Source organism: Dendrobates tinctorius, unplaced genomic scaffold (assembly GCF_039654945.1).
Source record: "Dendrobates tinctorius isolate UK_male_01 unplaced genomic scaffold, ASM3965494v1 ptg000082l, whole genome shotgun sequence".
Taxonomy (NCBI): domain Eukaryota; kingdom Metazoa; phylum Chordata; class Amphibia; order Anura; family Dendrobatidae; genus Dendrobates; species Dendrobates tinctorius.
This window is the reverse complement of record NW_027361750.1, coordinates 7,823,686-7,849,984: the sequence shown is the minus strand read 5'-3', so window position 1 is coordinate 7,849,984 and position 26,299 is coordinate 7,823,686. Positions and strand designations below refer to the sequence as shown.

The 26,299-nt window shown below is 42.5% G+C and overlaps 1 protein-coding gene across 2 annotated transcripts in view; it reads right to left on the bottom strand.

Moving 5' to 3' along the window:
- Nucleotides 1-26,299, bottom strand: part of SULF1 (sulfatase 1) — a 264,486-nt gene that overhangs the window by 114,326 nt on the left and 123,861 nt on the right. For both annotated transcript variants that reach the window (XM_073583862.1, XM_073583863.1), the window contains exons 3-5: nucleotides 14,406-14,636; nucleotides 12,177-12,416; nucleotides 8,220-8,371 (exon numbers count right to left, since the gene is read on the bottom strand). In XM_073583862.1, the coding sequence (XP_073439963.1) occupies nucleotides 8,220-8,371; nucleotides 12,177-12,416; nucleotides 14,406-14,619 (606 nt within the window). In that variant the 5' untranslated portion in view covers nucleotides 14,620-14,636. The remainder of the gene's footprint in view (nucleotides 1-8,219; nucleotides 8,372-12,176; nucleotides 12,417-14,405; nucleotides 14,637-26,299) is intronic.

Genomic DNA, 26,299 nt, shown 5'->3' with positions numbered 1-26,299 from the left:
GCATGCATGTAGTATATATATATATATATATATATATATATATATATATATATATATATATATATATATATATATATATATATATATTTTTTTTTTAAACATTTAGCACATTAGCCGGATGATGGGACTACTACTGTCCCATCATTGGCTAATGTGTCAATCACTGTCATGGTAGCAGGCATCGCCAGATGGGACTTGTAGTCCCATCGGACGATGCTTGCACAGACCCCCGGACATCAGCACAGCCCCCCGGCAGGCCGGTACAGACCCCCACAGGGTGCACAGACCACCGGCAGGCCGGCACAGCCCCCCGGCAGGCCGGTACAGACCCCCACAGGGTGCACAGACCACCGGCAGGCCGGTACAGACCCCGGGCAGTCCACACAGCCCCCCGGCAGGCCGGCAGAGACCCCCGGAAGGCCCGAAATGACGGCGCATCATGATGCGCACACACCGCGCATCATGATGACGTCATTTCGGCTGTCAATCAACTTTGAACTTCCGATGCCGATGCCCGATATTGAAAAAATATCGGAAGTCGGTATCGGAATTCCGATACTTGCGGTATCGGAATGCTCAACACTACTGATAACACCTTAACATACAACAGATAACACAAGATCCATCATTCACAATAGGCGATAGTCACTGCTTGGCCAGGTTCCCATTAGCGTATGGCATCTTATGATTCGCTCTTGCGAGAACATTGCATGCGAATGACCCTCAGGCTCCTGCTCTGCTGCGAGCGTGATCCTCTCTCGTGTGACAGGATTAGAGCACAGATGCTGAGGAGATGGAGAAAGTAATTTCTCCATCTCCTCTGCTGCTCTCTTCGGAAGGAATAGCACTGCAATCGGGTGGTTGAGTGCGATCTGATTCTTGGGTGCAATCTCTGCTGCGATTGTTTTCACAAGCTGAATTGACATGAGAAAATGGTCGCAGATGTGAGCTGCACCATAAAACAATGATTAAAAAAAATGGATTGCACTCGTCCAGATGGATCGCAAGTGGGAATGGACCCTCTATCTTCTCTTCCATGTACAATGACCTCTGCACAGATTATAGAGAAAGCCTAGAAAAACACTAATCAAGCCAATGAGAACAAGCACGTCTATTAGGGCTGGCGGAACGCACCAAATTATAAAATAGTAGGTGCACTCGCAGCCCGGGGTCCACCGTGCAGAGGTGGTACACTGCTGCTAAGTAATGGCGGAAGAATAGAGTGGCGTAAAAACAGTCACACGTGGGTTACGTCACCCAATGTGAACAGGTGCGAACTCTTAATGCACAGAGTTGCACAACCGATGAACGTAAATGCCGGAGTCTGTTTAGCTCACAGAGCCCGGCCAAAAGAGCGCACAGTGTACGGCCACAGAACTCTACCCCAAGGACATGGGGTTAGAGTCCCTCTAGGTCCACTAAGCGCGCGGCGTTGCTGCTGCGAGCGCCGGTACAGACGCTGGCTATGAAGTGGAGCACGTGCACTGAGGCATGCCGAATCCCTGGTGAGGACTGATGCCTGATTCAACCTCTGTCCTACCTACACCTAAGCCTGGGTGCTAGCAGGCAAGGCTGCACAACACATCCGTACCAAGGGTAGGGGGTTTCTTAATGAGTCATTCACCAGAGACATTCATACATCACTCACTCCACATAGTCTATAAATACAGTCTATCCTAGCGCATGGCCGAGCAGCCACGCGAACCTTTTATAGCCACGAGCGTCCGGGACCTTCCTGGCTTCTCGGATGGGCCAATCCGAACACAAGCAGGACCTGAGCACGTGACCTTCGATCTCCAATGGTAGATCACTCCACGGACATGCTCAGTGGCCTGACATGGGGACTTAGTCCCTGGAGAATCTCGCTGCTGAGCAGCATGTATTGCCATAGATGTGCCAGAGGTGGCAGCAGCAAGCAAACCCATGGAGCTGGTCTGGGCAGAGCGCCTGGACCGACGAGTTTGCTGAGCAACCTCCTCTGCGGCTGGAGAGGAATGGGAGACCGCTGGAAGTAAGGCTTGGGATTCTCGCTGTGCAGCGACAGAAATCCGATGCCTAACAACGTCTATCGTACTCTCTCTAAATACTGAGAACGGAAGCTCAATAGATGGCTGTCCCACTAATTTTTAATATAAAACAAAAATGTGATAAAAAAGTAGATTAATATTTTTGTCTAATCTCAATCTGGTTTTAATTAAAAATATAGGTGAAACATTCCCTTTTAAAAAAAAAGTCCATTGTAGTTTATTGATAATATATCGTAATAATATTGCACCAAATGCTCTCCAGAGTTAAAAGCTAATCTTTGTGCCATAAGTCATTAGAATTTGTACAATTGTCTGAACATTTTTGGCCAGTCTCCCTCACTTAACCCCTGCCCAGTTTACTACTTTAGAAACTGACAGTGGGCTCTATTGCCGGCTCGACACTACCAATTTAAGCCTGCGAGGGAGTGTACTGTCAATGTGCGCATCACGCTGAGACTAGCCAAGCAGCTGAAAGGAAGGTCACTTATGATGCTTCAATTCAATTCATGCACTGAGAATTCTCAAAAGCAGCATCAAAAAGAAAGTAGGGGAAAAAAAAGAAAAGCAGTTACATAAATGTAGCTAGTAAGGATAGAGTTTAAGTATATTACAAAATAGTTTAAATTATGATACATGGGGTTTAAGGATATAAACTGAATTTGTATTTCTGACCAACCCTTTAAGTAAAGCAAAATTTGTAGGTTGCATACTAGCTTACCCTGGCGTCACAAGGTCACAGACCATTAGGATCCCAAATAGGAATATACATTAGTTTTCAGGAATTTGTAGGGCAAAGACATGGGAAAACTCAACAGTCCTCAGTGGTTGATACCTTTTAATGGCTAACTGAAAAAATGGTAACACATTGCAAGCTTTCGAGACTACTCAGGTCTCTTCATCAGGCATAGACTAATACAAAATCTGAAGAGTCACATATTTATGCACAATACAGCACAGAAAAAATGCAATAGATGAGACAAGTGACGTGAAGCAGAATTGTCATTATGGGAGAGGGAGAAACTAATATTGGACCAGTTCAGTATCTATGAACTGGTCCAATATTTATCTTTCTCCGTATCCCATAATCATAATTCTGCTTCACGTCACTTGTCTCATCTACTGCATTTTTTCTGTGCTGTGTTGTGCATAAATATGTGACTCTTCAGATTTTGTATTAGTCTATGCCTGATGAAGAGACCTGAGTAGTCTCGAAAGCTTGCAATGTGTTACCATCTTTTCAGTTAGCCATTAAAAGGTATCAACCACTGAGGACTCTCAATTCTGAATATTTTTCTATCTACTGGCTAACACGGTACAAAGATATACATCTTTCCTGTATGAAAACTAGACAGACGCCACCCAGTACAACCATATCATTTTACATTATGTAGTGGTAAAAGTTCCTAATACCTTTTTTTTCTACTTGATTAAATCCACAGCTAGAAAACTGAATAGTAAAAGTGTCTAATACAGAGGGTGATATTAAACAGAATGCGATCTGGCTTTCTATTAAAATACCATTAGATTAGGTGCATATAAAAGTAAAATAAAGAACGATTAGAACATATCAGAGTAGTAAAAGGAGGTTATTCCGAATTAATTTCAAGTCATATATCTTCCAAGACCTAAGGGGATGAGCACCACTAAGCTTGTAATCTTATGTGCAATCCCATTACACGGATCAAATGCCATAACTGGAACATCTGTGTCACTGGCTGACGGAATCCCAGCATGCTGTCATCACATTGAAAGGGCTTACGGTTTACAGCAGTTAGCGGCTCTGTGAAATCTCATGGCTGTGGGCAGGTCACCTTGGCACTCATTACTTGCTTTTGTTACCAGAAAATTCTAAAATCTTCCCAGAACCTTGTTAGTTTTTCTCCACGTCTATTCCAATTGTACTACCCTGAGATTTGACAGCTCAAAACACTTTTTCCAAAGCATAATGAAAAACAGCAAAAAGGTCCAGGTCTTGTTTAGGAGTTTTATAGATGGAAATAGCCGGTAACATCATCCATTCCAACATTACAGAACCAGAGAACACCACATGTCGCCCGCTCCCCTCACTGCAGACTAAAATTTCACAGGATGAAATTTTTTTTTTCCCCTCCATCAGACGTCATAAAGGATCAAGACTTTCACAGGCAAATGAACTGAATTCATGACAATAAACTAAAAATATTACATTCCAAATAGATGCGTATGACGAAGATTTAGCAACATCTGGTAATATAAACAGAGGAAGGGAGATAGCTGTGAGAATAACTTCAAAGTCAGGTCAAAGCTTCCAAAGAGAAATGTAATTTATAAGTCAGCATCAACGTCAGTAGCACTCATACAGATCTGTTCTGGATGTCATTATATGGTTATATATTCTCCAGGCCACTCCTGGCTCTACTCCGCTTTATACATTTGGATCATTGAATCACCAGGATTGAAATTGTATAAAGCAATATAAACTGCTATGTAATATGGTTTTCTTCTCCTGCTCCTCATCTATGGCTGCCGCAAATACTAAAGTGTTAGCAGGAAAAAAATACCGGTATACACTTTTTAAATTTGTTTTTACTTGCATTTTTTCCCCGTTTCTCTAAATGGGTGGAAAACGCTGTAAAAAAAAAAAGAAATGACATGATGCCGTTTTGAAAAAAATGCTTTGATGGTTCATATCTGCAAAGAAAAAATAAGCAGTGTATACATGAGATTGCCGGAACCTCAGGTCACTTTGGTGGTACTTTGGCGAAAGCACAGCCTGTGAACAAGTCATATTGTAAAACAGTTTATTTTGCCATAATGTCCGAGTGCTGAATCATTCTGCTGAAATCTGAACTCTGCTACACTGATAGCAAAGAGTTTCTTAGAAATGTCAGCTGGAATGGCTTTATGTTTTTTTTCTATAGTTTTTATGAAATTCTCAACTTAAATAAATGGTCTGCCACCCAGAAAAGTGCAGGTCTATAAAATGAAAAAAAATTGAGAGTCCTCATTGATTGATACCTTTTAACCCTCCGTCAGGCGCAATATAGATTCTCCTCAGTTCATGCGCAATGTGCCTGACAAGCACAGGTCAGAAAACCACCTATAGTAGCTACATATTTCAATTTCAGGACTATAGAAGTAGTCAGTGACCTTCATAGGAATGTATTAAAAGAGATTACACCAAATCAGATGCAAAAAAAAACATTTATTAACCATAAACTTATTAAAACTAAAAGTACCACTTTTTGGTAGTACCGCCAAATAGGCTCCAGTTATCTTTACTTAACTATTGCTTAAATATAAAATTATGGAAAAAAACTTAAAGGATATTGCACTTAGATGTTACTTAATTATTTTCTACTCATCTTCAGTGGTTTCAATTGCAGCAGAAGCAGCACAGGTACACTTAGAAAAGCAAGGCTGGCAGACGAAAGTTGCATGGGAAAGGCAGATTGATTCTTTACATATTTTGCAGTCATATTTAGAAAGCCTTCTGAAACCAGATACAAATGAGCAGGTAGTACAACTGCGTCTTTTAGAAGGTGGTAGAGTCGGTGTTTGTTCTGGAACGTCCTTGGGACGTCCTTTGTATTTTTATCTTTGCCCAAATAATAAGCTAGATCTGTGTCTGTTTCCTCTGTATCAGTGTCATCACCATCCTGCTCTGTTCCAGAATCAGTGTTACATTCTGCTACCTCATCGTCAGATGAAATGTCACTAGATTCCTCTAAATCCTCAGTTACTGCTGGTTCTTCCTCATCATCTTCTAACAAAAAAATCTTCATTTCTTCTAAATGAAGGGGTTTAGATGAATCATACTGTTTTCTGGCCATTGCAGCAGAAAATCTGAAGCAAGAGAGAAAGAGTATGTGTTAGGGCGCAATGTGCCTTAGAAGCCACCCTCCTTTTGTCTAAGAAAACAGTACTTATGTACACTAACTTAGCATTAATCCTTCATAAAACAAGCTAAATACACAATCGTGATGAATAAAAAAAGAAAATACTAACCTTTCAATTTGTGTTGAAATCAGGCGCAATGTGCCTGAGAAGCCAAAGTGTTGATATCTGCTCACTAGAAGGTCTGCTGAGTCACTGTGATATCAGGTTTCACAGAGCCTGTAGAGTCAGGAGATAACTAGGAGGGGTGGGGTTTTCTGATAAGTGGGCAAGGAGAGAGAAGTGAAACTAATTACTGTGTGCCTGTCAGATCTATTGCGCCTGACGGAGGGTTAATGGCTAAGGCTGGGATCACACATGCGAGAAACTCGGACGAGTCTTGCATGTTAATATCCGGCACTTAGGAGCAGAGCGTGTGTCTACATGTATAGCTATGCGGCCACACGCTCCACTCCCGAGTGCCAGCGGCAGTGCTGGGTATTAAGATGCGAGACTCGGCCGAGTTTCTTGCATGTGTGATCCCGGCCTTACTAAAAAAAAAAAAAAAATGGTAACAAATAGCAAGTGTTTGAGGGTACTTGGGTCTCCAGAGACCCAAGTAGTTTAGAAAGTTAAAATCGATAAATATAAAATACCTAACGGTGCTAAGCGCAAGACCTTAGAGAGAGTGTACAGCAGCAAGTAATAGGACAAAAAAACACTCAATTTGTCCAGAAGCATATAAAATAAAAATATATAGGGTTAACTTGCGCTAAAGTGTACACAGGTTATATGCAAAATATCCAGCTAAAACAAGTATAATGACCCCATGAGAGAGCGACTTACCTTGAATAAACTTTAGTTGGCAAGGGAGGAATTATACCGAGGAAGAGAATCTTCAGGAGTGAATCCAAGGAAAAAGGTCCTTTCCACTGATAATCAGTCACTCTGAGATAACAGTTGTCTCTGATGCAAAAAAGGGGGTCTAATCTCCCTGCACGCCGCTGTCCTGGCCGGAAACTAGCGTGTGGCTGGAGATATGAAGCGCCGACCTATGCAGCTTACAGACGCTGCATAAGGGGCAAGCTTGCAAGGTCCAAACGCGTTGCAGGACCTTGCGTGACGTCACAGTCACGTGATGTGTCTCGTGACAGGCAGAGTGTACCTGTGTACACTTTAGCGCAAGTTAACCCTATATATTTTTAGTTTAGGAAGTTACCCATTTGTTACCTTTTAATGGCTAACTTAAGAAAGTTATCTACTTGTTCCATCTTTTTAGGTCCTGCACCTCTGCTCCCATTCACTAGAGTAATGCCATGCATCTTTAAAATCTGTCAATCCCGCCTAAAGGAACACCAAGGGCCATCCTTCTCCAGATGGGATTGTTTGACTAATGCCTATCTAGGTGGAAATATAAAAAATAAAATAATTGTCCATTATACCAATTCAGTGCGGGGTAAGGTATGTGAAATAGATTTTCATGGACATCTAGGACTGACTTAACATAGTCTTTGCTGTTTTTATAAACAATCATGAAGTAGAATGCTGGTTCTGAGGGGACTAATTGGTCAGTGTCTTGTCCATGTGCTCAATGGACAGCTAGTTGACCCAATAATAATCTGCCATTTTTCATATGGACCATGCAAAATGAATCTAAGAAAACAAGGGGCAAAATAAGAATGTGACCGGCGTACACCATTTTGGTGACATCAGTAATTGTTTGCGTAGAACGGATGTTTTCAATCCATGTGAAGGAGCTGCACGTTACACGAAGAACATGTGTTATAAAATGTCCTTGAAGGCATCAAATTTGCAGCTGCTAAATCTGAATTTAGCTAAATCAGAGACGGGTGCACCAACACAAAGGCCTGTCCAGCTTCTGATCACTTCTTTCATCACTGCCTACTAAACTGCTTTTTGTCAAAAATGGATTGACGCTAATTACATTGCCTCACAGTTTGAGAAGTACAGATCTAAGATCTCCAGTGTCATGTAACATCTACAGTGATTACCCTCCTACTGAAATAATCAGAAATCTTATTATGCAGAGTTGCGCAGGTATTAACAGTTTTTTAAGGTCTCTACAGCTGTTTTTCAACTAGGAGGTCCGAAAAAGTGGGCTTTGTTTTCGAGATGGTCCATGGCTGGCATTAATATATCAATAGAGTGTTTGCCTTGTTGATTTTATCACTTGGTCACGAAAGCAAAAACTATTCATGTATCAGAGCACGCGTCCTACAGGAAAGTCTTGGAATAAGGTCTTCTGAGCTTCTTCACTGGTGTCAGAAATACTCAAACTGCCATAATATTAGGCCTAGTAATAAGAAAAGAAAATACCTTCTCATAATCAAATCCATGTTTTTCTTTGTATCCATTCCTGCATATTGTGTAGTTATAAAATCTGGAATTCTTCACCAGTCCCAGCCACTCTCTCCAGCCCGGGGGTATATAGCTTCCATTGTACTCATTGAGGTATTTTCCAAAAAATGCTGAATAAAACAAAGAAAATAGGTCAAAAATGCTTGATGGGAATTCAGCACACAAGGCAGCATGCACACTTTGCAAATGTTATAGTAATAAAATATAATCAAAAAAGGTCAGAATTAGAACATACAAATTCCACATCAATGACTTATTCTAACTACAGTCCGATTACCCACTGCATAACATACAAGTTGTATTTCTGCCACTTGGCATGGGAAAATCAGAAAATAAATGCTTCATTTTGCCAAATATTTCCTGATCCAGACTATGTAATGTGCCAGTGGCTCTATCAGTCCTGGAGTCATCTGATGCATTTAGCAGATTGATAGAGGTCACCTTCTGCCAAATGTATTAAAAAAAATTAATTAATGCTTAAATGAATAGAATGCTGCAGAAGTTTATCCATTTATGTCTAGAACAGATTTAAAGGGTGGTCCGAAATGCAACTTAATTTGCCTCCTAAATCCCCATCTACTTATTTATTGCCAAAATCTAAAACTACTTTCTAATATGCTTGAATTAAAAATTCCCTAACCACACTAGATAACTGGTTCTCTTTTTTTCCTCTTCACAACTTCCTTTTGGATGACACTTTGAGAATCCTAGTGCATGCTGGGATACTCAAATAAAGTGTCATCAAGGGGTAGAGGCTGCGACCACTGCCACAGCCCATGCCCTCATAAGAGACCCTCGTTTCAAGGGCTGAGCTAGTCCCTATGCAATGTACACTATTAGACTGGGGTCAGACTTGCGAGAAACTCACATGAGTCTCGCACCTCAATACCCAGCACTGCTGCCGGTACTCAGGACCGGAGTGTGTTGCTGCATAGAAATACATGCAGTCGCTCACTCTGGTCCTGAGTGCCGGCGCCAGTGCCGGGCATCGAGGTGAGTTTCTTGCAAGTCTGACCCTGGCCTTAGTGTGTGTTGTAAGACGAATACCCGGCCTGCAGAGAACAATGCCACCCCCACAAATAACGTCACTTGCCGGGATGGCTTCAGTCTCTGCACACCAGGTATTTTGAAAACAAACACCAACAGTGAACTCTGTTGCCAGCTCGTTACTGCTGATCCGAGCAGGCGAGGGAGCGCACTGTCATTGTGCACATCACACAGTGCACATGGCGCAGGGACTAGCCCAGACCCTGAAGTGAGTGTCACTGATGACGCCTCATTTCAGGGAAGGGGCAGAGGCTGTGGCAGTGACCATAGCCTCTGCCCCCATGAGGAGGCTTTCTTTGACTATCCCAGCATGCACTAATAATTCTCAAAGAGTCATCAAGAAGGAAGTAGCAGAAAAAAAAAAAAAAAAAAATATGAGAGACGTAGTTATATAATGTAGTTAGGGAAGGATAGGGGATTTTTAGATTATGGCATTAAATAGATCGGGAGTTAGGATGAAATTTAAGTTGTGTTTTTCAGCCAAAGCAGATAAAAGTTGTTTGCTCTTTTGTAAACATGCCTGTGTGTGATTCCAAAAAGTGAATTATAAAAGTACCGCAACAGATGTGTCTTATTCCAACCTTTGTTATTCTCCAAGATGCAAAGCAAAACAAAATAAATAATTCCAAAAGTGTTTCTTTTTTACATTTTTTTAGGCAAAAAAGCCTCCCCAAAAATTTATTTTAGCTGTCAGTCAACAGGAAAATAATGCCCTATAAACACTGCAAGTTTTGTAACATCTTTCACTTTGGGTGCGTTCTTTGGTTACAAGTTTGGCTTCCATGACACCACTAAAAAATCTATTTAATTAACATGCTATACATGTTTATGCTGGACAGCACCCCTAAAATCTTGACAACCCCTTTAACGGTTGCATAGTCTGAAAAAAAAAAAAACGCTCCAAATCTGCTCTCATATGATCCACTAAATTTAAAAGAAAAAAAAAAATCTATTATATTCAATTACTTGGAAACAAAATGGCACAAAGAAACTAATCCCTGATTTACTGGTTAATATTTTAGGTAAAATCCATAAAAATAATAACACAGGATCATAATTCAGACTGGATTAATTTTTCTAAATCTCTTTCCAATTAACATGGAATTTCCGTTTTTATTCAGAACTGAAAATACTTCGAAGCCTATTAAATGCCCATTGCATTATTGTACCAAGGGACCCATTGATGCATCCATGACAGAATGCAGATTTTTCTGATGAATGCTATCTCTTTAAGAATGGGAGCTCTGTGATGGGTTCAAAGTTCAGGACAAGACTGAGACAATGAGAAAAGTATTTTGCTGGCAAGCTGTGCAGGTCCAAAAGATGTCTTAATGAATACTAACAACTGCAAGTGAATCGTTAGCGGTATATGTTTATTGATTTATTAAAATGTATGAAAAATTTTACAATGTTTTAGAAACAGTGTAGACAAAAAAAGTTCGTAATATTTGCTGTAGCCCTATAGAATTGCATTTATAGGTGTATACAGAGGAGAGGAGGGCCCACATGAAAAATAGAAAGGCCTTGATTCAGAGCTGGCCCCATGTTGATTCCACGCTGTCCGGCATCTTGTGATTACAGAGCACAATCTAAAGTTCACCCAGAACCCTCAACTTACCTCTCATGGGAAAAAGGAAGGCCAATCTGACCTGGGGCCCCATAGGGGCTCTCTCAGACACCTGCAGAGATGATTATTAGGGATTGTGGACACAAATCCACAACAATGTGCAATTTTATCACATTATTTATGGTTCAAATCATATACGTCTGTGCTCTAATTTGATCTGCAAACATCCTTAATAGTAAAAATAAGCAGATCAATTTGTGGAGGAGCGAGTTAGAGGAAATTCCCGAGATATCCGGTTCCTTACAAATTCAATCACTTTGAGATATGATTCGTGGTCCACAAAAAAAAACAAAACAAAAAACAAAAAAAAAACAACAATACCTCCCTCTCCTTTATTCCTATCTTGTCTGTAGAGTGTAAGTCCTTATGATCAGCAGGGTCCTCTCTCTCACTCACCTTTAGTGTGTCAGCTCATGAGGTCAGCGGGGTCCTCACTCTCCTGTAGTGTGTAAGCTCTTCTTGTCAGTGGGATCCTCTCGTCTGTAGATTGTAAGCTCTTTTAGTCAGCAGGGTCTCCTTTTCTGTAGTGTGTAAGCTCATAAGGTCAGCGGGGTCCTCACTCCTTTATGCTGGTAAGGTGTAAGCTCTTATGGTCAGTGTGCTTCCTATCTGGTCTGTAGAGTGGAAGGTCTTATGATCCGTAGGGTCCTCACTCTCTCACCTGTAGTGTGTAAGCTCATAAAGGTCAGCGGAGTCCTCACTCTATCATGACTAATGTGCTAGCTTTTATGGTCAGAGGGGTTCCCAATCTCCTGTAGTGTGTAAGCTCTTATGGTCAGCGGGGTTCCCAATCTCCTGTAGTGTGTAAGCTCTTATGGTCAGCGGGGTTCCCAATCTCCTGTAGTGTGTAAGCTCTTATGGTCAGAGGGGTTCCCAATCTCCTGTAGTGTGTAAGCTCTTATGGTCAGAGGGGTTCCCACTCTTGTAGTGTGTAAGCTTTTATGGTTATTGGGGTCCTCACTCTCACCTATAGAATGTAAGCTTTTATGGTCAGTGGATTCCTCTTGTCTGTAGTGTGTAAGCTCTAATAGTCAGTGGGATTTGCTCTCTCCCATTTGTATTTTTTTGAGCGAAGTATTCCAGTATTGCTTGGATTTATTTGAAGCAAATCAAAATTGAGAAAAAATTTCATGAAGCTGAATTTCTAAAGAAGCACTCATCTCTACTTTTTACCAGTCTGCACCCTCCAGTGGAGTCTGCATTGATGGTCTTAAAAGTCATTAGTTAGAAATAGTACTTACCCGTTCTGTATCCTGTATTATTTAGATACACAGCAAAGCTGCGAGGTTCATGTATGGCTTGCCAAGAAGGAGAGGAGCAGTTTTCGTTGTTTGTATAAATGTTGTGGTTGTGGACATATTTCCCAGTTAACATAGACGACCGTGATGGACAACACATTGGAGTGGTCACAAAGGCATTGATAAAATGTGCACCTCCTTCTTCCATGATTTTTCTGGTTTTGTTCATCACCTGTAACGATCCTGAAATAAATAATACTCTTTGCTAATGTACGAGACAGATATGTTTGTAAGGCAGCGGAATATTTTTTAGACATCACATTTAAAATCAATAGACTCTATACATTCAGCAAACGAGGCAATATAAGGACGCTGGATCTCAGCTCTTGGGCAGGTATTTATACACTATTTGCATGCAATACTAGCCACAGCCCATAGTCAAGGATAGCTCTGCACCACGAGGGATCGCTGACAATGGCCAGTAGCCAGAGTATAACTCAGATGAGTGCTATCCAACGTTATACTATGGAGTAGTGCCGAATAGCGGTTATTTTCTCATGCAGAGTTGGCATCAGAAAAAAAAAAAAAAATGCTGCATGCTGTGATTGGCAGTGTATATCGGGCGGCACGCAGCCATGCAAGTCTATAGGTGTGTGCAAACAAAGAAAGAAAATTGGATGGCACTCCGATATACGCCGGTTCACACAACGGAGAAGAGGGAGACATTCAGTTCTCCATCTTCTACGCACCTGAGATCAGATTCTTGCATGTGAGAGAACCGGATCACAGTAATAATCATCTTTATAATTTTTATTTTTATATAGCGCTAACATATTCCGCAGCAATTTACAGTTTGCACACCTTATCATCACTGTCCCCGATGGGGCTCACAATATAGATTCCCTATCAGTATGTTTTTGGCGTGTGGGAGGAAACCGGAGTACCCGGAGGAAACCCACGCAAACACAGAACGGAGAGAACATACAAACTCCTTGCAGATGTTACAAAGACACTCCGATCACACTCGCAGCAGAGTTTGAGCCAAGGTTCATTTGGTACTTGCCAGTGTGAGCGAGCCCTGACACACAGCACCTTTGCTACATAATATACCTATAAGTCTTGTTTCACATAATTTTTTGAAAAATTTGAAAAGAACAAATTTTTTATTTCAAGTGGAATCCACATTTGGGAATTTTATGTTATTTTTTTTTTTTTTATAGTCCTGAAGGGTTTTTTTTTGCTGCCTTTTCATTGGACAGTGCCTAGTTTAGAGGATCCGCTACAAAAAAAAAAAAAAAAAAAAAAAAAAAGGGGACAACCACTTTTTTCAAAAATTAAAGTGGTAAAAAAACAAACAAAACGCTTAAAGCATGGATTATGTCAAGAGCAAAGTACTGTATTTAACTATAGAAATTAATGAGTTTTTTCAAATGTTATTAGTGATTTATCGCTAAATCAAAGACTGTGTGGCAGTGTACGGAGGCTCCATAGTATGAAGGCACTTTTGTAGACGCTGTTGGGAATTTTGTGGTGGGGACATTCTGCTTTAGGCTAGGGTCACACTACCGTGAATTCTCTCATCCGAGAGGATAGGGTTGATTATGGTGATGACACTCTGATCACACTCTGACAGAGTGTCAGCATAGTGTGATTCCATTCTTATGGATGTTAAAATTGAGGCCCACTGAGGAGAAGATGGAAAAGAGAAAAAAAAAAAAAAAGTCTCCATCTTCTCCATTCTGTGAGTCCGCAGATATCAACCTGCACTCAGATGTCGCCCAAGTGCAGTCCGATGATTTCCACGCACCCATAGATGTGAAGTGGCGATTCTCAAACGATTTACACATGCTGCAGTTTCTCTTTTCATGCCAAATCGGAGAAAAAAAAAAAAAAAAAAAAGTGTTGATCAGCACTGTCCCATTACATACCATTGGTCAGAGTGCTAGCACTTGGCCGATTTGTACGGTCATTTGAACTAACCCTTAAAAGCAGAATATTTTATTGTCATTATTAATCCTACATCAGAGAAAGGAAAGGGCCAGACGCCCTTCCATCACCAAGCATATACCATGACCAATATGTTACGATAATACTTCCACTGGATATTAGTTATATACTTCCTAAATCAGGTCACTTCTGCATCATGTGTATGGATTATTGTAAGTCCTATTCAGATTAGCCTCAGTGGTTTGCAAAGATCTAAATAATAAAAGAAAAATATAGACTGCTCACCTAATTCCACATCCTGGTCATCTGTGAGGACAAGAATAATATTGGGCCTAATATTTCTCCGATCTGGGGCGATCCGTCCTCTAAACTTGGGCGCTTTCACAGATGTACAATAGCTCGCCGGCAGGAGCACGATGAGGAGGGCAAAGCAGTAATACTTCATTGTAGACCTGCAGGTTGGTGCAGTGTGAGCAGATGCTGCTGCGGCTTCTTCCATTTGTAGACAATCTGCAGCTGCAACAGAATTATTAAAAAGTCATTTTTACGCCATTTAAACCAGCATAAATTTCCATGCGTTAGGATGTGACACAGATGATCCCACCAGGTCAAGCTAATAACTTATTATCTCCAGTGATTAGCTAGGGGAATAGGATCAGCCATGGGAGGTGAAACTTGAATATTCGTACCCAGGGTGGAAACAATCTGCCCAGAATTACATACAATGTATTGGTAAATATGAGCATATTCTTCCGACAGGTATGTCCATCCACCCAGCTCTCCTGCTGTCTGTCTATAAAGGGCACACAGTGCATCACCCAGCTTTGCACATAGACTTGCGTCTGCACCTAGCATTCACATGGTATGTCCATCCACCCAGCTCTCCTGCTGTCTGTCTATAAAGGGCACACAGTGCATCACCCAGCTTTGCACATAGACTTGCCTCTGCACCTAGCATTCACATGGTATGCCTTTCAGCTTACCCCAGTGTTATTTATGACCTTGTTTACTCTGGCTTGATCATATGCATCTGGTCCACTCTTAATTGTCTGACCAAGAAGAGCAGAGACCACTCCTCTCTGCTTCACACCTAACTGCACTTAGTTGAACATATATTGCAGAGCACAAGTCTGCAGTGTGATTTCTATAAGTGTGTTCTAGAAGTGTGAAGATTAATTTAAGAATTAAAACCAGAATTGAACCAGAAGGGAACTGAAGGTAACTGTACACAGTCACTGTAAACAATGTTTCTGTTTGTTTTCACTTTCACCCCAATAATCCTTCACTTTCTGCTAATTCCCCTAATCCCTACTCCTAGTAAGGAACTGTTCATCTCTTCTTCAATCCTCCCCATCCACCTCACCTCTGCCTCAAAACTGTTCCTTAACATACAATCCTCTGTCTCCAAACACAGATAGCCCCCTCATGCTCCCACCTGCTAACACTTTCTCTGCTCCTTCTCACTGCTGGCGATATCTCTCCAAATCCTGGTCCTCCTCACCACATTCCCACAGTCATTTCTACCTCCCATCCACACTCTATCACAACCTTCCGTAACCTCTCCAACCTTATACCCATTCACCCAGCCCCCACTTCCCCAGTCCCACTAACAGGAGCTCTGTGGAACGCTCGCTCTGTCTGCAACAAGCTTTCCTACATCCATGATCTTTTTGTTACTACCAAACTTTCCTTCCTCGCCATCACCGAAACCTGGCTCACCCCTTCTGACACAGCCTCTCCTGCTGCACTTTCGTATGGCGGCTTCCACCTTTCTCACACCCCCCGCCCCAGCAGCAAACATGGCGGAGGAGTTGGTTTTCTCCTGTCAGATACCTGCTCCTTCACCCCAATCCCACTGCCACCCTCTGTTACCCTCCCTTCCTTTGAGGTGCACTCTGTGTGCATCTACTCCCCCTCCAACTGGCTGTCATCTACCGCCCCCCAGGGCCAGCCACCACCTTCTTTGACCACTTCACCACCTGGTTACTTCATTTCATTTCCGCGGACATCCCTACTATCATCATGGGCGACTTCAACATCCCCATTGACACTTCCCTCTCAGCTGCCACTAAACTTCTCTCACTTCCTCCTTCGGCCTCACTCAATGGTCTTCTACATCCACCCATAAAGATGGCCACACACTGGACCTCATCTTCACCCGCCTCTGCTCCCTATCTAACCTCTCTAACTCACCTCTTCCTCTCTCTGACCACAACCTGCTCATATTCTCTTCCCTCTTCACTCCATGTCTACAATCCCCACCCCACAAACTTTCACACCCTCGCAGGAATCTTAAAAACCTTGACCTACAGTCATTCTCTGAATCCCTCCTCCCTCTCACAGATATAAGTTCCTTACACAATGCAGATGACGCTGCTGCTCTATAAAACACCACAATAGCTGTAGCTTTGGAATCCGCTGCCCCACTTACACATACCAAAACTCGCAAAATCAACAGACAGCCCTGGCACACCAGCCTGACCAAAGAGCTGAGGCGAGCTTCCAGGGCTGCTGAGCGCAGATGGAAAAGATCCCACTCCAACGAGCACTTCATCGCTTTCAAACAGTCCCTCACTACTTTCAAGACCACACTCGCCACAGCTAAACAAACCTACTTCTCATCTCTCATATCCTCCCTGTCTCACAACCCTAAACAGTTATTCAACACCTTCAATTCTCTCCTCCGCCCCCCAGCACCTCCTCCCTCCCCACTCATCTCAGCTGAAGACTTTGCCTCATTTTTCAAGCAGAAAATTGATAACATCAGGGACAGTTTTGGTCAACAATCCCCAGAGCCCTTCCTCCCGACTTCCCAGCCCTCCACCTTCAAAACCAACTTCTCCACCATTACAGAAGATCGACTCTCCACTCTACTCTCAAGATCACATCTCACCACCTGTGCACTCGACCCGATCCCATCCCACTTCATACCAAACCTCACCACAGTCTTCATCCCAACCCTAACCCATCTCTTCAACCTATCACTAACAACTGGTGTTTTCCCCTCAAGCTTTAAACATGCCTCCATCACACCTATCCTCAAAAAGCCCTCTCTTGACCCATCCTCTGTATCTAGCTATCACCCTATATCACTTCTCCCCTACGCCTCCAAGCTACTGGAACAACACGTCTACCTTGAACTGTCCTCCCATCTCTCTTCTTGCTCCCTCTTCGACCGCTTACGATCTGGCTTCCGGTCACACCACTCCACTGAAACTGCCCTTACTAAGGTCACCAATGACCTCTTAACCGCCAAGAGCAAGCGACACTACTCTGTCCTCCTCCTCCTGGACCTGTCGGATGCCTTTGACACAGTGGACCATTCCCTATTATTACAGACCCTCTCATCCCTCGGCATCACAGACTTGGCCCTATCCTGGATCTCATCATACCTAACAGACCAGACATTCAGCGTCTCCCACTCACACACCACCTCCTCACCTCGCCCCCTATCTGTCAGAGTCCCACAAGGTTCAGTCCTTGGGCCCCTGCTGTTCTCTATTTACACCTTTGGCCTAGGACAGCTCATAGAATCTCATGGCTTTCAGTATCATCTTTACGCTGATGACACAGATCTACATCTCTGGACCAGATATCACCTCCCTACTAAACAGAATCCCTCAATGTCTGTCCACTATTTCATCCTTCTTCTCCACTAGATTTCTGAAACTCAACATGGACAAAACAGAATTCATCATCTTTCCCCCATCTCACATGACCCCCCATACGAACCTATCAATTACAGTAAATGACTGCCCACTCTCCCCAGTCCCACAAGCTCGCTGCCTCGGAGTAATCCTTGACGCTGATCTCTCCTTCAAACCACATATCCAAGCCCTTTCCACTTCCTGCCGACTTCAACTCAAAAATATTTCACAAATCCGTTCATTTCTCACCCAAGAATCTGCAAAAACCCTAGTCCATGCCCTCATCATCTCTCGCCTTGACTACTGCAACCTCATGCTCTGTGGCCTCCCCTCAAACACTCGCACCCCTCCAATCTATTCTAAACTCTGCTGCCCGACTAATCCACCTGTCCCCCCGCTATTCCCCAGCTTCTCCCCTCTGTCAATCCCTTCACCGGCTCCCAATTGCCCAGAGACTCCATTACAAAACCCTAACCATGACATACAAAGCCATCCACAACCTGTCTCCTCCATACATCTGTCACCTCGTGTCCTGGTACTTTCCCGCATGCAACCTCCGATCCTCACAAGATCTCCTTCTCTACTCCCCTCTTATCTCCTCTTCCCACAATCGCATACAAGATTTCTCTCGCGCATCACCCCTACTCTGGAACTCTCTACCACAACATATCAGACTCTCACCTACCATCGAAACCTTCAAAAAGAGCCTGAAGATCTACCTCTTCCGACAAGCCTACAACCTGCAGTAACCACCGATCGACCAAACCGCTGCACGACCAGATCTACCCTCGCCTACTGTATTATCACCCATCCCTTGAAGATTGTGAGCACTCGCGGGCAGGGTCCTCTCTCCTCCTGTACCAGTTATGACTTGTATTGTTTAAGATTATTGTACTTGTTTTTTATGTATACTCCTCCTTACATGTAAAGCGCCATGGAATAAATGGCGCTATAACAATAAATAATAATAATAATAATAATAATAATAATAATAATAATAATAATAATAATGAGCATATGGGACTGTGTATTGTATAGACTTAGGTTACTAGTTATTAGATGAGCAGGGTCAGAGTTACTCATGAGAGAGAGACCCCACACAACACAAATGCATCTTATGCCTCATGGAGAGATCTATTTTTTTATTTCTACACATAAGTCCCATTTTCATCAGTGTTTGGTCACCAAATCAGTTTTTACCATCAGTGCTTCATGAGTGATTTACTCAGATGCAAAAAGTATAAACCAGAAATAACAGTGTACAGAAACACTGATAACTAGACTTTTTTTTTTTTTTTTTTTTTTATATAAAAAGAAAAAAGTATGTCATCCCAATGCAACAATTAAAAAAAACCAAAAAAAAAAACCACACAAACAAACTGCAAAGCTTCCCCCAGTTATTGCAATGTTAAGACAGACAACATACGAAATTGCAATGGTTCTGTGCTGTCCAGGATTATCACTGACCCATAGACTTCTATCAGTGAGGCAAGAAAAACATTGCATCTGCCCCAAAATGGTATCCATAAAATCATCAGCTCACAGTGCAAAAAAGCACTCAATGTTTAAAATGTGTGTGAAATAAAAAAAAAAAAAAAAGTGATGGCTCTTGGAAGAAGGGGAGGGAAAAAAAAAAAAAAAAATGAAAATCGCTATGTCATTAAGGAATTAATGGGGTGGTCCAAAGTTAATATTTTCTTCTCAATCTATGTAGTGCCATTAACTAAAATATTTTCTAATATACTTCTATTACAATTGTCCTATGCTTCACTCCATGTGTCAGTGTGTACGTGTGTGGGACGTTTTGTTGCTCGTGCTAATGAAACAACGGCCCTCCAAAGAAATACCACCCCACACCATTACTGACCCACTGCCAAACTGCTCATGTGCTCAGTGTGAACCTGCTTTCATCTGTGAAGATTACAGGGCGCCAGTGGAGAATTTGCCAATCCTGGTGTTCTGTGGCAAATGCCAAGAGTCCTGCACGGTGCTGGGCTGTGAGCACAACCCCAATCTGTGGACATCAGGCACTCAGACCATCCTCATGGAGTCTGTTTCTAACAGTTTGTGCAGACACATGCACCTTTGTGGCCTGCTGGAGGTCATTTTGCAGGGTTCTTGCAGTGCTCCTCCTGTTCCTCCTTGCAAAAAGGCTGAGGTAGCGGACCTGCTGCTGGGTTGTTGCCCTCCTACGGCCCCCTCCACATCTCCTGGTGTACTGGCCTGTCTCCTGGTAGCGCCTCCAGCCTCTGGACACTACGTTGACAGACACCGCAAACCTTCTTGCCACAGCTCGCATCGATGTGCCATCCTGGATGAGCTGCACTACCTTAGCCACTTGTGTGGGTTGTAGAGTCCGTCTCATGCTACCACGAGTGTGAAAGCACAACCAACATTCAAAAGTGACCAAAACATCAGCCAGAAAGCATTGGTACTGAGATGTGGTCTGTGGTCCCCACCTGCAGAACCACTCCTTTATTGAGTGTGCCTTGATAATTGCCAATAATTTCCATCTGTTTATTTATTCCATTTGCACAACAGCATGAGAAATTGATTGTCAATCACTGTTGCTTCCTAAGTGGACAGTTTGATTTCACAGAAGTTTGATTTTCTTGGAGTTATAGTCTGTTGTTTAAGTGTTCCCTTTATTTTTTTCAGCAGTGTACTTAACATGTGCACTCATCTTAAAAAAAAAAAAAAAAAAAAAAAAAAAAGTTAGAGGCAACAGAATTTTTTTTTTTTTTTTTAAATTATTCACAATTCTTAATTTTTTAGACCCAAAAATAAAACAAACAATTCCTGTTTTGGTATTCCTATAAATGTGTGGATCCAGAGAATCAGATCGCCTGTTCAACTTTGCCATATATTGAACACAATTTAAAAAAATAAATAAATACACACACACACACACACACACACACACACACACACACACACACACTTACTTATCAGTGCTACACAGACAATATCGACAAAACAAAAGCATTAAAAGTCCATGTCTTTAAAGGGTTAAAAAATGTTTTCCTTAGTGGTGTGGCATATGTCATTGGCCTAGTACATGATGACTTGACCAACTGCAGATCTCCCGACCCAAACTCAATAGCCTCGTATAAGCCAATGAAGCTGTGGCGTCCAGGTGGGGAGAGCAGCACCACATTATCCATTGGGTCCTTCGGCTTCCATTTGTAGCAGGTATGCAATGAATCCATTTTGAACGTTAAGGCTGTGTGCCCACGATGCGATTTTTAAGCGTTTTTGCCATGATTTTCTGCGCGAAAACGTTTAAAAATCGTGTACAGAACGCCCCCCATGCATTCCTATGGCATTCCACACATGCTGTGCTAATGCTGCGCTTTTTTCTGTGGCGGAATCGCATCGCGGAAAAAAAAAATCGCAGCATGATCATTCTTTTGTGCGGAATCGCAAAGAATTTCCGCGATTCCGCACCCATAGGAATGCATGAGAATCGCTTACTTCCCGCATGTGGCTATGCCCACCATGCGGGAAGTTAAGCGTCTCATGTGCGGTTGGTACCCACGGTGTGGAGGAGAGGAGACTGTCCTCCAGGGCCTGGGTACCATACCCCTGTAAAAAAAAAAAAAAAAAAAAAATGAATAAAAAATAAAAAAAAATCGGGGTATATTTACCTTCCGACGTCCCGCGCTGCATTCCCGGCCTCAGCGTTCCCAGTAATGCCTTGCGGCAAAGTCCTGTGATGACGTGGTCTCACGTGACTCTCGCAAAATCGCTATAGTAACGCGAGACCAACGTCATCACAGATCTCGCAAGGCATCGCTGGGAACGCTGAGGCCTGGGATAGCAGCGCGGGACGTCGGAAGGTAAATATACCCCGATTTTTTATTTTTTTTTATCATTTTTAACATTCTATCTTTTACTATTGATGCCACATAGGCGGCCTCAATAGTAATCACTAACAACTGGTGTTTTCCCCTCAAGCTTTAAACATGCCTCCATCACACCTATCCTCAAAAAGCCCTCTCTTGACCCATCCTCTGTATCTAGCTATCGCCCTATATCACTTCTCCCATACGCTTCCAAGCTACTGGAACAACACGTCTACCTTGAACTGTCCTCCCATCTCTCTTCTTGCTCCCTCTTCGACCGCTTACAATCTGGCTTCCGGTCACACCACTCCACTGAAACTGCCCTTACTAAGGTCACCAATGACCTCTTAACTGCCAAGAGCAAGCGACACTACTCTGTCCTCCTCCTCCTGGACCTGTCGGATGCCTTTGACACAGTGGACCATTCCCTATTATTACAGACCCTCTCATCCCTCGGCATCACAGACTTGGCCCTCTCCTGGATCTCATCATACCTAACAGACCGGACATTCAGCGTCTCCCACTCACACACCACCTCCTCACCTCGCCCCCTATCTGTCGGAGTCCCACAAGGTTCAGTCCTAGGGCCCCTGCTGTTCTCTATTTACACCTTTGGCCTGGGACAGCTCATAGAATCTCATGGCTTTCAGTATCATCTTTATGCTGATGACACACAGATCTACATCTCTGGACCAGATATCACCTCCCTACTAACCAGAATCCCTCAATGTCTGTCCACTATTTCATCCTTCTTCTCCACTAGATATCTGAAACTCAACATGGACAAAACAGAATTCATCATCTTTCCCCCATCTCACGTGACCCCCCCTACGAACCTATCAATTAAAGTAAATGACTGCCCACTCTCCCCAGTCCCACAAGCTCGCTGCCTCGGAGTAATCCTTGATGCTGATCTCTCCTTCAAACCACATATCCAAACCCTTTCCACTTCCTGCCGACTTCAACTCAAAAATATTTCACGCATCCGTTCATTCCTCACCCAAGAATCTGCAAAAACCCTAGTCCATGCCCTCATCATCTCTCGCCTTGACTACTGCAACCTCATGCTCTGCGGCCTCCCCTCAAACACTCTCGCACCCCTCCAATCTATTCTAAACTCTGCTGCCCGACTAATCCACCTGTCCCCCCGCTATTCCCCAGCTTCTCCCCTCTGTCAATCCCTTCACTGGCTCCCAATTGCCCAGAGACTCCATTACAAAACCCTAACCATGACATACAAAGCCATCCACAACTTGTCTCCTCCATACATCTGTGACCTCGTCTCCCGGTACTTTCCTGCACGCAACCTCCGATCCTCACAAGATCTCCTTCTCTACTCCCCTCTTATCTCCTCTTCCCACAATCGCATACAAGATTTCTCTCGCGCATCACCCCTACTCTGGAACTCTCTACCACAACATATCAGACTCTCACCTACCATCGAAACCTTCAAAAAGAGCCTGAAGACCCACCTCTTCCGACAAGCCTATAACCTGCAGTAACCACCGATCGACCAAACCGCTGCACGACCAGCTCTACCCTCGCCTACTGTATTATCACCCATCCCTTGAAGATTGTGAGCCCTCGCGGGCAGGGTCCTCTCTCCTCCTGTACCAGTTATGACTTGTATTGTTTAAGATTATTGTACTTGTTTTTATGTATACCCCCCTCACATGTAAAGCGCCATGGAATAAATGGCGCTATAACAATAAATAATAATAATAATAATAATAATAGTAAAAAGCTGGTCACACTTGTCAAGCACTAAGCTTGACAAGTGTGACCAACCTGTCAATCACTTTTCCAAGCGATGCTTCAAATCACTTGGAAAGTGCTTGAGAAAATCGCGAACAGAATCGCGGTAAAATCGCGCAAAAAAAACGCGCGATTTCTGGGAAGGAGTCCGGTTTTCACTGTGTGTTTTAAAACGCTACGTGGGCACATAGCCTAAGGCTATGTTCACACATTGTGTTTTTTTTTTTTTCTGCAGGCAAAACATGCTCTCTTGGCAGTAAAGAAGCAGTTTACGTTTAGTGCCCCCCAAAAAAAATCATGATGGAACTTCCTTAAGGTTTCTGTACCAAAACCTGATACCTGCTGAAAAAAAAAAAAAAAAAAGCTGAAAGTGGCATGCTGCAGTTTGCAAAAATGCAGTTTCCCAGATCAGTCAGGGAAAAAAAAAAACAAACAAACAAAAAAAAAAAAACACTGCATGAGGTTTCTGAAATCTCACAGCTTTTGTTGGTACTGCTGCTTAACCTCTTTCTGACATATGACATACTATCCCGCTCAGGTGACCCGAGCCCGTATGACCGTGGACGGGATAGTACGTCATATGGATCAGCTGCACTCACGGGGGGAGCGCGGCTGATTGTGGCCAGGTGTCAGCTGATTCTCACAGCTGACATGACCGACACACTGCGATCAAACATGATCGCAGCGTCCGGGAGCAGGCAGAGGGGCTGTCAGCTGTGACAGCCCTTCCACCTTTGGATCGGAAACCCTGCGGGGTCCTGATCGCTCCCATGGTAACCCGATGTCGTCATGACGACAACCAGGTTACCAGAGCTCAGAGACTTCCTGTCATGCGTAGTGTATGTCAGGAAGTCTCTGAGGATAGTGACAAATCCCTGCAGCGCTGACAGCTTAAATGGCATGCAGATCTGCATGCCATATAAGCGATCAGTCTGCACAAAATGAGTGTCCCATAGTGGGACACAGTGTAAAAGTTAGAATGAAATGTTTTGGGTTTTTTTTTACAATTGATTTAAAAAAAAATTAAACACCAATATTTATTCCATAATTAAATCAATATTTGAAATAAAAAAAAAAATCAAAATAATAAAAAGTACACATATTTAGTATTACCACATCCATAACGACCCGCCCTATAAAACTGTCCCACTAGTTAACCCCCTTTAGTGAACATCATTAAAAAAAAAAAACCCAAGGCAAAAAAAAAAAAAAAAAAAAAAAATCAATGCTTTATCATACTGCCAAACAAAAAGTGGAATAACACGCGATCAAAAAGACGGATATAAATAAACATGGTACTGCTAAAAACATCATCTTGTCCCACAAAAAACAAACTGCTATATAGCGCCATCACTGGAAAAATAAAAAAGTTATAGCTCTCAGAATAAAGCGATGCAAAAATAAATTATTTTTTCTAAAAAATAGTCTTATTATATAAAAGCAACAAAACATATAAAAAAAAATATAAATGGGGTATCGCTGTCATCGTACTGACCCAAAGAATAAAACTGCTTTATCAATTTTACCACACACGGAACGGTGTAAACGCACCCCAACCCCAAAAGAAATTCATGAATTGCTGGTATGTTGCTGGAGGTTCATCCTGCCTCCCAAAAATCGGAATAAAAAGTGATCAAAAAATGTCATGTGCCCGAAAATGATACCAATAAAAACATCAACTCATCCCACAAAAAAAACAAGACCTCAGATGACTGTGGTCCAATATATGGAAAAACTATAGCTCTCAAAATGTGGTGATGCAAAAACTATTTTTTGCAATGAAAAGCATCTTAGCGTGCGACAGCTGGCAAACAAAAACCTGTTATAAATAGTAAATCAAACCCTCCTTTAATCACACTTAGCGATATTGCTAGCAATATCGCTGCTGCATCACAAATTCGGTGACGCTTTAGCGTGACGGGGCCTTTAGGGGTGTGTTGGGGTTAGGGTTGGGGGGTTTCCACTGTTTGGGCACATCAAGGGCTCGCCAAACGTGACATGCATTCGATCTTAATTCCAGCCAATTCTGTGTTGAAAAAGTCAAATGGCGCTCCTTCTTTTCCGAGATCTGCCATGTGCCCAAACAGTGATTTCCCCCCCCCATATCAGGTATCAGTGTACTCAGGAGAAATTGCACAATAACTTTTGCAGTCGAATTTCTCCTGTTACCCTTGGTAAAATAAAACAAACTGGATCAGAAGTAATTTTTTGTGAAAAAAAGTTAAAATGTTAATCTTTTTCAATCATTCCAAAAATTCCTGTGAAGCACCTGAAGGGTTAATAAACTTCTTGAATGTGGTTTTGGGCACCTTCAGGGGTGCACTTTTTAGAATGGTGTCATTTTGGGGTATTTTCTATCACATAGACCCCTCAAAGTGACTTCAAATGTGATGTAGTCCCAAAAAAAAAAAAAAAAAAAAAAAAAAATATATGGTGTTGTAAAAATGAGAAAAAAAAAAAAAAACCATCGCTGGTCAACTTTAAGGGTATGTGCACACGTTGTGGATTAGTGTGCGGATTTTTGTGCGCGAAATCTGCAGAATCCGCAGGTCAAAATACCCGCGTTTTTACTGCGGATTTGGAATGCGTGTTTACACCTGCGGATTCCTATAATGGAATGGGTGTTAAAATGCTGTGAAATCCGCACAAGGAATTGACATGCTGCGGAAAATAAACCGCTGCGTTTCCGCGCAGATTCTTCCACAGCATGTGCACAGCGGTTTTTTTTTTCCATAGGATAACATAGTACTGTACATCACTAACGAATCTGCAGCAGATCCACAGGGCCAAATCCGCTGAGGATCTGCAACATGTGCACATACCCTTATAACGTCCTAACAAAAATTTTGGTTCCAAAATTGTGCTGCTGTAAAGTAGACATGTGGGAATTGTTATTTATTAACTATTTTGTGTGACAATTTCTCTGTTTTAA